Genomic DNA, 12,644 nt, shown 5'->3' with positions numbered 1-12,644 from the left:
ATGCATACAGAAATATGCTCAATTGGTTGCTCCTTCAACAACGCTCTTCAGCACATTTGTCACAAGTTCGAAATCCTTGTCTTTATCAACTCTCCAATTGGAGACGGCAATTCGACAAGCCGGTCGCCCCTGCCAGGAGGTCCCAGAAACGAACATCTTAGATGTCTCGTTTATCTTGGCCGCAAGGATATTATTCAACTCATCCTGCTTTGCGCTAAGCAGGACAACCATGAAAGTTTGGTCCATTAATTTCTCCTTGGTAGTAGCCTCCGGCAAAACGTTGTACCCTGAATGGTCAAACAACCATCCGGCAATCATCCTGGCCAATCGAATTTGTTTCTTGAGCATCGACTGATACCCAGTTCTGCCATAAGCGACAAGTGAAGTATAGACAGGGAGAGCCCTGAAGCGCCTGGAGTTCTCTATACCGATGTTCAGTGGTGAGGGAATTGAGGGAGGGCCGTTGCTATTTCCTGTTAGATAGGCCGCATTCGCATTTTGAAACACATTGAAAGCTTCATTAGGATGGCGACAGAGGAAGAAGCCACAATCATACGGTACGTTGAGGAATTTGTGCCCATCGCCTGCAATACAATCGGCCAATTCTATGCCTTCAACTCCCTTTTTGATGGTAGCGAACTCTGGGCTATCATCTAAAACGCGATTGAAAATTCCAAAGGCACCATCAACGTGTAGCCAGGCACCGTACTTGTCACACAATCTCCGTAGTTCTCGCATCTCGTCGATGCTGGTCGTCGCGAAACGTCCAGTATTAACTTCTCCGCAGGATACTGCGACGATACTTGCCTTGCCAGGTCTTGCTAGTTCAAGCTCAAGCTTTTCCATATCAAAGAGGAGTGGATTGTTTGCCTGGCAGGTGTTTTTGACATTCGCTCGGCCGATCCCAAGAATCCCTGTTGCCTTGACTAGGGATGAGTGCGGTAACGTTGACAAAACCTGAATTCCTGACAATCCGGATACCTGCATGGCTTCGTACAAGCCATGCTCTCCAACGCTTTGTGTCGGGACTCCTGCCTTGCATGCAGCAACCTTTAATACGTATTCCCTCCCACAGGCTATGCCGAGGATGTTACTCGCCGATCCCCCGGTGGTGAAAATGCCGTTATGCCAGTCAGCTCGCTCCAGGTGTAGAAGGTCGACAAGGAGACCCAGAGCGTTGGATTCAACATCCGTGGCAATAGAATGGTCAGGAAGATGAACCTGAACATTTTGATCGTACGCAGATACTATGTTATCCGCAAATAAGGCAGCAGGTGTTACCCCTCCGGTGACAAAGCCATAGTAATTGGGACTTATACTGCTTCCATTAAAAGCTGGGACGATGTCGTTCAGGATATGTTGCTTTGTCCTTTCAAATCCCACTCCCTCATTCGCAAGACATGACGGTAAACTTTCTCTTGCCCGAGCCAGATGATTGGCACTGGGAAGGATACCAGATTTCCAGGGAGTTTGAGCAATCTCCCATAATTGCTGTTGAAGACTAGCCTGCGTTTCTGATGTGGCCGTGATGTCTTCTAGTTCCATAGAAGTTCTGGCGCTCTTGTCATTCATGACTGCTGTAGGGGAGAACAACTGCTCAAGACCAAGATGGTACTGTCACCTGTAACAAGGGGTGTATTATCTTATGTCGAAAGTGAAAGGTTATATATTTCACATGGAGTTTTCTTCCTGACCTATATTAATCCATAGTCAAATCCCGTGAGTCACCGAAAGCAAACACCGTGCCGTATGGCCCCTACTAGTTGGTATAGTGGTTGGCTTACAACAACTTTAAAACTCCGATTGGATTCCATCGGGTGGGCTAGACTTCCAGGGGCTAGCCAACTGGCTAGTGCGCACAGACGGGCCTGCCTAAGGTAACATTCTAACGTCTCCACAATTATCCACTACGCATCAACAATCAGCTCTTGATTCTAGGCAACGTCAATAACAGGTCTCTGCTACTCCAGACACAGCCATAAAAATTACAGCCCAAGGCACGAACAGCAATGGCTGCCAAACTAGTAGACAAGAAGCTTCACAACGTCCCTGGTGCGTCTCTTGAGGAGCTGTGAGTGTAATATAGAAGCTGATCCTGCGGGGAATTAGGGAAGCTCCGTGTAGCGGAACTGCTCTTTGACGTTCCAGTCAACTATAACCGGCCAAATGACGGCACTTTGAGGCTTTTTGCCCGTAGCGTTCGTCGCTTGGCGACTCCATTTGAGGCTTCAAAGGAGGACAAGCAGCTGCCTTGGCTTGTATACTTACAGGGTGGACCCGGTTATGGATGTCGACCACCTCAGGAAAATGGCTGGATTGGCACCGCCCTTGACAAGGGATACCAGGTGGGTGATAGTAATTTCAAATCCTCCTTTGTTCCCTCACCATGCAAAGTCCATATGCTCATCGTGCATAGGTTTTGTTTCTAGATCAACGTGGCACCGGCCTTAGCTCCACGATCACTGCAGGTACCCTTGCCTTGAAAGGCAATGCGATCAAACAGGCGGAGTACTTGAAGAACTTCCGAGCCGATAACATTGTCAGAGACTGTGAAGCCGTTCGACGATGCCTTACCGTAGATTATCCCGAAGATAAACGCAAATGGAGCATTATCGGTCAGAGTTTCGGTGGTTTTTGCGCTGTGACGTATCTTTCTATGTTGTAAGTTGAACTGCTAATTTATATCGTGAGAGGATGCATGCTGGTGCTGACGAACCTTGACACACGAAGTCCAGAGGGGCTAGCGGAGGCGTTTATTTGTGGTGGATTGCCTCCTCTTGTCAACGAACCTGACTCAGTCTATGCACGGACATACGGTATGCATCCTTAGTGTCTATCGTTTCCTAATCCCCTCGGCTAACCCAATGGAATGAAGAAAAGCTGGAAGAGAGAAACAAGGCCTACTACTCGAAGTTCCCTGAAGACGTTGAGCGAGTCAAGAGAATCATACAGTATCTCAAGGAGAACGATGTTTCTCTCCCGTCTGGAAAATTGACACCGGCGAGATTTCAGCAATTGGGTCTTATATTCGGAATGCACGGTAGGGAATTTAACCTGTAATTCCAAGGATGCTGTACTGATTTCTATAGGTGGCCTTGATAGTATCCACGGTAATGTTTGATCAAGCTTTAGAGTAAGTGCAACCTTTTGGGCTAACACCCGCTAGAACTTGTCCTGCGTACCTGGAATGATCTCGAGATATTTGGCTTCCTGACTCATCCCACGCGGACTTCAATCGATGCTGCAGGTGGATTTGACAGTGCTGTAATTTATGCCATTCTTCACGAAGCTATCTATTGCCAAGGGTGAGAATTACCTAAGCTCTTGCGATTTTTAAGACCTTATCGTACTAATAATAAACAGACAAGCATCAAATTGGTCTGCCGATAGAATTCGGTCAGCTAATTCGAACTTCAGCATTGACGCCAATCGACCGGAGATTTGGTTTACAGGCGAAATGGTGAGATTCACTCGGAAGCTATGGATGGTGCCACATTGACTGACAGGCACGGTGTAGATTTACAAGGACATGTTCGACTCGTATGACGAGCTCAATCAGATTAAAGAAGCAGCCGACATCCTCGCGACCACAAAGGACTGGCCCGCGCTCTATGACGAGACCCAGCTGGCGAAGAATGAAGTTCCTGTCTACGCTGCTACGTACATAGATGATATGTACGTGCACTTCAGTCATGCCTCAAATACGGCTGCAAAGATCAAGGGCATCAAACAGTTCATTACGAACACCATGTATCATAATGCTCTCCGAGCTAAGTCGGATGAGGTTATGCAGCAGCTTTTTGCCTTGAGGGACGACACAATCGATTAGCGGGTGGTGTTATGATCACTATCATGTCATATGGGTTATTTCTGGAACATAGTTTGGGGCTGTAATCATGGCGCATCTATAGTTATAATCCAGGACCTGAGTTCAGTATGTACAGAATAGTTCGTGGCACCTTGCGATAGGCGTCATATATCGTCATATATCGTCAAATATTGTATCTCAAAATACCTATTTGCAGGAGTTAGTTATATCAGACCAAGAATAATAACTAACGCAAGATAACATACCGCACCGCCGACAATGAAGAGTCTCTCCTCCTCTTGTTGAACCCACTGGATAATTTTGCTAGCACTGTGAGCGAGGGCATTCCGATTGGCATTCGGACCAGCGACGCAGTAGAGTTGGAAAACCGGAGTTACCCATGCGAGTGAGGTTGAGGTTTGTGAGACACAATGGTGGACTCGAACGTGGACATGTTTGGCATGGATGCTAGCATGGAGGTTATTGTATGTCGACATTAACCTGTAAAGTTAACGTCAGCCAACTATAATGGTACCATTAGGGTCCCTTGTAAGGAGCTAATTGTGCTAAACAGACCTCCGACGTCGAGAGACAGACGAGAAATCGGGTTCATATGAGGACATAGTGAACTGCACATTTCCTCGTGACTTATACAAGAAATGATGTAGGACCGTCCCTGGCACAATGTCGGTCGTCTTTGGTCTGCCCTTGTCAATGGCTTCTCTCATGATCTTGAGGCTGCCGTCTTTTTCCAGTTGCTGGGAGTAGTGGTGGTTAGTCAACGCCAGCCATTTTGTATTTCACATCATGAAAACCGATTACATTGTCTTACCTCAATAAAGGAGTTCCGCATCTCTTGTAACTCGAAAAACCGTTCTTTATCTGTACTGATTAAGATGACCGCAACGGACTCTTCCTTTGTCGCCGTGTCATCCGCAACGTTGCCAGCATCTTCTCTTAGATCAACGAAACTGACATACATGTAGAGATAGCCACTGCTGTTGAAGCCAGGTAAACAGACAGGAATCCAACTCTCGCCACCGCCAGCCTTAACAGCTTCTGCTTCAAAGACCATGTTGAAAATCAGTTGTAAATCACCAGGATGAAGTGAATGTTTCCTTGGCCGTACAACGCTAACTAGCCGACCGCCTGCAACAACCAGACCATAGAGGAGGCTGTTGGTTCTAGTTTTAAGAAGGGCATTGTTGATTGTCTGGCGGTGCGCCTTGCGGATTTTGAGGCACTCTAATGCCGAAAGAAGGGTAGATGGTGAACCTTTCGTGAAGCTGTCCGCCAATGTCGATAATAGAGTCTCTGAGCCTTGTAGTGGTCTCTTGAGATCAGTAGAGGGTCGCACCGAGAAAAGATGTGTTAGAGAAGGGAGGGTTAAGGTCGATAAGATCTGCATATACAAAGCTTCTAGTTGAAGCTTAAGTTGAGTTTCACTTTCGAGAATCCGACTTATCGCCACTAAGTAAAGCGGTCCTTTAGCTACGATGACGAACTTCGTATCTCCAGCGGTAAAACTATTCAGACGATCTTGCGAATCTTCATAAAACGATATGATGGTCTGGATGACACCAACATACGTGGATATCAGACCACCATCGCCATGTCGCGTCCATATAGGTTTTCCAGCAGCAGATAGGATAAGATAATGTTTCCGCTTAGACTTCCAGTTCTCGAGGACTAGTTCTGGTGTCGACTCGTGGATTAGCAACTCAACAGATCCGTGGCTTTACGGAAGCTACGCACCCTCATTCTCTCCTTCATCTCCAACGTCCCCAACAGGTTCAAACTCTTCCGTAAAATCATCATCTACATCGTCTGCTTGGAACTCCGGGAATTGAAGCAGACCTGTGCTATCTTGTTGCATGGGCCCAGACTCTGTCACGACGAAGTCACTGAAGACATTCTCTACCTCACCAAGATCCGTCTGCGGTACAGAGCTTCTGATACTTGCAGAATCAGCAGTATCGCTGCCTTTTGGGCTGGCCAGGTGACTAAGACTTGCCTTGGCCCTCAGAGTCCCAGGTAGACTGCGAGCAGGGTAACTCTCTTTCCCGCCCTCATGGGAAGCAATGTCTGTCAGGGACACTGCTGTAGTAGCCCTGGACTGTAAAGCGGTTTGGGTTGATTGTCGTACAGTCCGAGAAGATGATGCCCCTTCGTCCAACAAACTTAAAGTATTCGGACGCGGTGGTAAAGGTGGCGGTGGCCCTTCGGGACTGGTGCTGCGTTCTCGGACACTCGATGCTGCCATTGTAGGAGATGACTTTGAGGAGCAAGTAATTTCACCTTTGCTATCATCATTACCATCAAGGGAGCCCTGTCGCTGTTTTTTATTCTCCGAGTCCATGGTGATTGACCTGGGTGCATTGACTGGTATGTACTACTCCAACTGGCAACAGCACCCTCATGTATATTATACGCGGCTCAACGAAGGCGTATACGACATGCTTGTCAGGGGTGATGTCATAGAAACCCCCATCGAGAATCAGCGATAGATTGCCTAGTACAGTAGCGACGTGACCGGCATTTGAAGTGAGGAAACGTTATGTGGGTTCCGCGGCTTGATTAAATAGTAGACCAAGTGGAGAAAGGCCGATTGATCTCCCCGTTCGGAGCTTCGCAAAGGCGGACAGTTAAGGCACCAAAAACATGTCCGCCTGGCGCTTGTTGTGGCTTCCGTGTCTTTACGCAGCAACAACCGCTCCAACTCCGGTCGCATTCTAGTTCAATGCGCGAAATATGAAGAGGTTCGATTTTCCGACCGATACTTTATGATTGAATACTCGACGTGTGCACCATGAGCCTTGATCCGAGCTCGTTTCCGAGATCGAACTCCCCCGCAAGCTCCGATAGCTCTCTTGCGCGATCCCGCTTACGAGGCAAAGAAGGTCTGCGCTTACCCGGCATCCCACGGCTGAAATCTAGGTTTCGAGGAGGACCTGCAGTCTAATGTCTATGGAATCGTGCAGAGCACCTAAAGAAGGATAAGAATTATCGTCGTTATGCGTCGAGCGTCGAGCGAGCCCTCTCTTTATTCGACACGGCGTTACAGGAATGGGCGGACTATATCTCTTTCCTCAGTCGGCTTCTGAAGGTGGGTTAATATTCCCCGAACGACAATCACACCTAAGTCTCTAATGATTCTCTATACCAGGCCCTTCAGTCTCACCCTCTTGACCTACCGATCGTCCCTCACAAGGTTCTCGTCTCGAAACGGCTCGCGCAATGCCTAAATCCTTCGTTGCCGTCTGGTGTCCACCAGAAGGCACTTGAAGTATATACATATGTCTTTGGTTTGATCAAGGTTGGTGCTGTGACTAAGGTTATTTCGAGGAGCGTCTGTTAATGCTTCAGTTCCGTCTTAGTCAGAAGGACTATCGCACGATCTGCCGTTGTATCTGCCCGGCATTGCCCCTACCTTAGCATTCGCTTCACTTACCGTCCGCCCTTTATTTTTAAATTTAGTAGAGACATATATTTGTGGCCTGGAGCATGGGCTATCAGACCCGCCTTGAAGGCGATCATCCTAGCCCTTCTACCCGGACTTGAAGAAGAAACTAGTGATGACTTTGACCCAACTCTCCGGCTTATCAATAAATTTCGCGATATCGCTAGTCAAATGGACATACAGAGGCAAGGCGGAGATGCTAATGCAAGTGGTCAATACTTTTGGCAATGCCTCTTCCTTGCGTCAATCACTAGTCCAAGTAGGCGTTCAGGAGTGCTGGCTTACCTGAATCGCTATCTCCCCAAGCTAGGCGTCACAGATCGAAGACCAAGCAAAAGCAGCATCAACGATTCCAACGATATGCCACATGACATGCAGATGGCAGCAAACTCAGTTGTCCTCCCGGAACCTGGTTTACTTATTCGTTGTTTTGCATCCGGGTTAACCGACGAGCAAGTCCTTGTCCAGCGAAACTTTCTCGATTTGCTTGTGACGCATCTGCCACTCAGCTCGCCTATTTTGCAATCTCGGATCACGGATGATGACCTCCAAAGGTTACTCATTGCAGCTGTGGGTGTTGTGGCTCGAAGAGATATGAGTTTGAATCGGAGATTATGGGCTTGGCTTTTGGGTCCTGATCCTGTAAATGACCGAACCTCTTTCGAAGCTCGGAACTCAATTTCGGAAAATGCAGATGCACCCACCACCAGTGGTCAAGACCTTTCACAGTCCGAATACTTCCGCCAGTTTGGACTGGAACCACTGGTGAGAGGTCTCCTGAAGATGATCGGACAGAAAACCGTAGTGCCCTCGGAGAAGACAAGGCCCTTCAGGATATCGCTGTCCTTGATGGACCGATGGGAAGTTGGTGGGCACATAGTTACTGCAGTCTTTCTCCCCATTATCCGAAATGTTCAAGCTTTTGAGCAGGTAGCCTCCAAAAGCCACTTTGACGAGATTTTTCGCAGTGCCAGCGCTTTTTTTGACGGTGTCGAGAGCGGAGTAATCTTCTCGGAGCTGCTCAAGTTGATAGATTGGGCACCGGAGAGCCTTGATCGCGACAATGGTCAGGTAATGGACAACCTTAAACTCGCTCAATTCATTGTGGAAAATTTCAATGTGCGAGAGGAGGACATGGTTTTGAACCATATCCCGCTGCTGACCCTCTCGGTCCTTATTAAGATGAATGAGCTCTCTCCGAAAAATCATGCCAAAGTTGCACATGATCAGCTAAGATTTGTGTCTCATGGACTCTTCAAAGTGATGAACTCACTGACGGGCCTGCTTGCCGAAAGGGCTTTCTCCAAGAAGTTGGCCTCTGAAAAGATAATCAAAAACCATCAGACTGGTGACCTCAATATGCTTGAAGTTCTTGAGAGGATCCATGGCTTCTATAAGCAAAGCACCAGCAGCCTTGATCCCCCTCCATTACCCTTCGCTTCTAAACAACTTGCGGAGCTGATAATTGGCAAAGCCTACGAACTCGTGTTATCGGTACTTGAGGGTGATAACCATATCGCATCTATACAGGAGACCGTAAATCTTCTCATTGTGCTGCTGAAGAAGCTTCCTAAGTCACGCATACCGCGCGACAGACGGCTTTATCTTGCCATCTGTAACTACGTTAGTGCGAGTCATGTCGAGCAATCTACCGCCACTTTCTCGGCAGTCTCATCCATTGCCACCGGTGTCACGAATTTATATTCTATTCAAAGCCCCGGCTTTTATATCAGCTACGAAGATATTTCCGATCTTATCCCGTCACTTGTTAAACAGATTTGGCAATATCTTTCACCATTGAGTCCAAAGTTTCATGTGGAGGCAGTTCGCTGCCTGTGGCATTTGCATTCAGTCTCATGGCCTGATCACCTTGTTGAGGCGTTCATAACATCACTGATGGTCAACTCATCCAACACATCACGGCAACTCTTATCGGAGGAACAGGTTGGAAGATACTTCGTATTGTGGAATCACAGCCACCATGGTACCTATGAACTTCCTCCGAAGCATGCACAAAATTCGGCCCTGATCCAGGTTTCTTACCAATCTTCCCTGCTTGAACGTCCACTTTTTCTTGTGCTAGACTCGCTCTCTCAAGCCCCTAACGAGACCTCCGAGGTGGTCCAGCGTTGGCTCCAGGACCTGCCCTCCATACACAAGTAAGCTCCCCAACTTTTCAGGCAGGCCCTTGCCTCTGGTATAGTTACTCAATGATGAAATAGGGTCTTTCACATAGTTGTTTCACGGCTGGATAGTCTTTTCACCCAAGCTGATCCCTCTGGGGCAAATCCAACAAACCTTTCCATATCCCCCGATGATGTCAAGGAATGTAGCTATCTATTGGAGACGATTCATAATATCATATCAGTCATCCCCCACAATGGGTGGGTTACTTTACTGACCCAGGCATCAGCTCCAGGTGACCGACACCATGATGCCTCTGCTTCGGAAGGTGAGCTTCATGACCTCAGTTTGACATTCCGAGACTCACAATACCGGCAGATAACACCGGGACCCAGACTTTACACTCGACCATATTCCACGCCATTCTAAGAATTGTTAGTGGACCGAAGATTACGGCACAGACAAACTTCGACGAAGTTAAATTGCAGCAAACATCCCTGCTTGTCATGCGTCAACTCCTGCTAGGCCCAGGAGCTGAAGAGGTGGCTGAGTCTGGAATTGACTCCCTTCTTGTCGAACGACTTTCTGCTGTTCTAGATGATGGCGGTAGCGTTGCTGTCCAAGGGGCTCTCATTGACACTCTCCTTGCAGCACTGAAGGTTCGGTTTGCTCAGGCGTACTTACCACAGCCTCCTCCTAGACCAAAACATCAAAGAGCCAGCTCACGTGAGCGTTTGACAAGTCCCTCTATTCTGTCATTTACGAGCGACAAGGCCGAAAAAGCGCCCCCAATCCCTACCATGCCACAGCCTCCACAGCAGCTCCTAGAATGTCTTCTCAAGGGCATCAGCTCTCCGAACTCGAGGGGCAGCGTGGAAAGATGGACGATGTTGCTCTGTGAAGTGCTTCCGCTGTACTCGGGATCTATATTCCAGATCATTCTGATGCTAGTGGATTGCTTCTGTAAGGAGATCCAACTTGCGTACACAAATCTGCAACTTTCGTTCAAACACACAAAAGGTTGGCCCGAGGATAGGTCCGAACATGCCACCATAGCTCTACTCACCGGTCTTGAAACCTGCATCGCAACCGCTCATGAGCGTCTTCTTGTGGACGAAGCAAATGTTCCCGCCGCTAAGAGCCCAGATCAACCCCAGGGGTTCTTTGGAAATATGGTATCAGGCGTGTTTGCGTCAGACGCCAGCCACGGTCGTTCAACGGCTGCGAATAATAGACTTACTGTCTTACTGTGCTTCCAAGATGCTGTACGCCTGTGCTTTTCTATCTGGGCTTGGGGAGCGGTGGAGAGGAATACTCTTCCGCAAGATGCTGAGTCTCTGGCATCCTTCCAATATACATCTTTGCGCATGAGGAACCGCTCCCGCCGGATCCTCGAGCATCTGTTTACAGCAGAGGCCCTTGAATGCCTTGAGACATTAGTAGAGTTGTGGACAAAGACGGACAGCAATACCTCGTCTCTTATTTTCAGCCTGCTTCATACTCTGGATGGGTCTCGACCAAAAATTGCAATCCCGGCTATATTTAACGCCATCTATACTAGGACGAACCCTTCTGCTCTAGACCCCAGTCGTAAATCTACTCAATCGTCGACTCTTACAGAAAACGAGCTAGCCGGGTTTCTTGTTACTTATGCCAGGTCCCTTGACGACGATGTTCTCGACGAGATTTGGGCAGACTGTACTACCTTTTTGCGTGATGTTTTGAGCAACCCATTTCCACACAGACAGATACTTCCTCGCTTGGTTGAGTTCGCCGCTATCCTCGGTGCGAAATTGGAGAACACCAGTTTCGGTGAGGATCGTCGAATGAGGAAGGAACTTGGGGTGCGTGATCTAGAAGTTGATGAGCTATTGCTTTTGCTGACCTTTCTAGGATGTACTGCTACGGTTACTCACGGCAATATTTACCAGCAAACCCCTAGGACTGTCACAAGAGTCGGGCTTGCTGGGTCGAGGCTCTGTAGAACATGATAATCTGTTAGCACCTCATATCGGACCTGACGACATGCTCAGCATCCTTGCTAGTTCCATGCCTGCCTTTACAACTACCTTGGGTGATTCGGATCGTATTACTACCGCTGTATCAGGCATATCTACCCATGTGATAGGACCCCTTTTGCGATCGCGTCTTTTCCCAAACAACATCAGCCACAACTTTATGGCTCTCTTACAACATATTGCAAAAGTTCCGGCTGCCGCGAAGATATGGAAGAAAGACATCGCGGAAGCCTTCAATGATCCTAGATTCTTCAGTTCTCACCTCGAACTTGTGAAGGAAGGATGGATGAACCTATTGCGGCAATGGGTGCTTGCCGATAAGGATCGATTATCTGAACTGATGTCTCGGCTTCCACCCCCGAGCACTGCGGGCATCATGTTTGGTGTGGGAGCGTCTGCTGCCCGCCTAGATGCCGATAGGAAGGCACAATTGAACCTCCGTAGAATTACCCTACTTATATTGTCCGCGAACAATGATTACTTCATTGGAGAACTACCGGGACTTCTGCAGAAGCTAGAAGATCTCCTAGGGGCTACCAGTTCATCATCGCCGTCATCTACGACTAGAGCGGAGATATTCATGGTTCTTCGGGCTCTTGCACTCAAGAGTTCCACAACTGTGCTGGCTCCGTTCTGGCCGTTGATCAACACGGAGCTCCAAGAAGCGATTGCTGCCGTTCCGCTTGGATTACAGCAAGAGGTATACAATCCATACGCATTGTTGCAGGCGTGTAAGCTTCTAGACACGCTACTCGTCCTTGCCCCGGATGACTTCCAGCTACTCGAATGGCTTTATGTTACAGATACGATCGATGCCGTCTATCCTCCAGAACGTTGGGAGCCTATGGCCCTTGCAGATGAGATTTCACAGGGCTTTGGGACGCGCTCTGCGGCCGCAGACGGCCCCAGAGAGTTGAACGAGCTCGGTTATAGCGTAAAACAGCCGGGTCTAACAGCGGACTGGATCCGTGAGACGGCGAAAGATGAACTCATTGATCGAATTCTTCGGCCTTGGTTTGAACAACTCAGCATCCATGCTTTCGAGAGCACTTACAGCATGAGCAGTCCGGGCTTGACAACATCGTGTGCTGATCTGTTGGCGGACTTATTCAACGAGAGTACCATGGCAAACTAAGTCCCTCCTTTTCTAACTTTCTGGGCGACCATGGTGAAATATTATATGTATTATATCCAGAAATTGGGTACAGTTTCTTTCGTGTTTAAGAGTTAGATA

At 48.2% G+C, this 12,644-nt stretch overlaps 4 protein-coding genes across 4 annotated transcripts; 2 read left to right on the top strand and 2 right to left on the bottom strand.

The window, feature by feature from the left end:
• Positions 1–18: 18 nt before the first annotated feature.
• Positions 19–1,572, bottom strand: ABOM_000830 (pyridoxal phosphate-dependent decarboxylase family protein; the record flags this gene model as incomplete). The annotated part of the gene is made up of 1 exon (XM_022527960.1): positions 19–1,572. The coding sequence occupies one exon, from the start codon at positions 1,570–1,572 to the stop codon at positions 19–21; it is 1,554 nt and encodes a 517-aa protein (XP_022394119.1).
• Positions 1,573–2,009: 437 nt separating this feature from the next.
• Positions 2,010–3,829, top strand: ABOM_000829 (proline iminopeptidase; the record flags this gene model as incomplete). The annotated part of the gene is made up of 9 exons (XM_022527959.1): positions 2,010–2,052; positions 2,110–2,345; positions 2,417–2,661; positions 2,731–2,816; positions 2,876–3,040; positions 3,090–3,110; positions 3,167–3,305; positions 3,364–3,460; positions 3,518–3,829. The coding sequence occupies 9 exons, from the start codon at positions 2,010–2,012 to the stop codon at positions 3,827–3,829; spliced, it is 1,344 nt and encodes a 447-aa protein (XP_022394109.1).
• A 177-nt stretch (positions 3,830–4,006) lies between these two features.
• On the bottom strand, positions 4,007–6,167 carry ABOM_000828 (guanine nucleotide exchange factor MON1; the record flags this gene model as incomplete). The annotated part of the gene is made up of 5 exons (XM_022527958.1): positions 4,007–4,015; positions 4,075–4,309; positions 4,385–4,566; positions 4,641–5,503; positions 5,564–6,167. The coding sequence occupies 5 exons, from the start codon at positions 6,165–6,167 to the stop codon at positions 4,007–4,009; spliced, it is 1,893 nt and encodes a 630-aa protein (XP_022394110.1).
• Positions 6,168–6,617: 450 nt separating this feature from the next.
• Positions 6,618–12,545, top strand: ABOM_000827 (cellular morphogenesis regulator DopA; the record flags this gene model as incomplete). Its single annotated transcript, XM_022527957.1, has 7 exons — positions 6,618–6,708; positions 6,790–6,914; positions 6,975–7,113; positions 7,186–9,427; positions 9,491–9,720; positions 9,771–11,236; positions 11,286–12,545. 7 exons carry the CDS (start codon positions 6,618–6,620, stop codon positions 12,543–12,545), a joined length of 5,553 nt encoding a protein of 1,850 aa, XP_022394232.1.
• Between the last annotated feature and the right edge of the window lie 99 nt (positions 12,546–12,644).

This window comes from Aspergillus bombycis (assembly GCF_001792695.1).
Source record: "Aspergillus bombycis strain NRRL26010 chromosome Unknown contig00003, whole genome shotgun sequence".
NCBI lineage: Eukaryota > Fungi > Ascomycota > Eurotiomycetes > Eurotiales > Aspergillaceae > Aspergillus > Aspergillus bombycis.
Note: the sequence above shows the minus strand (reverse complement) of the source record. Positions and strands in the feature narration are given on the sequence as shown.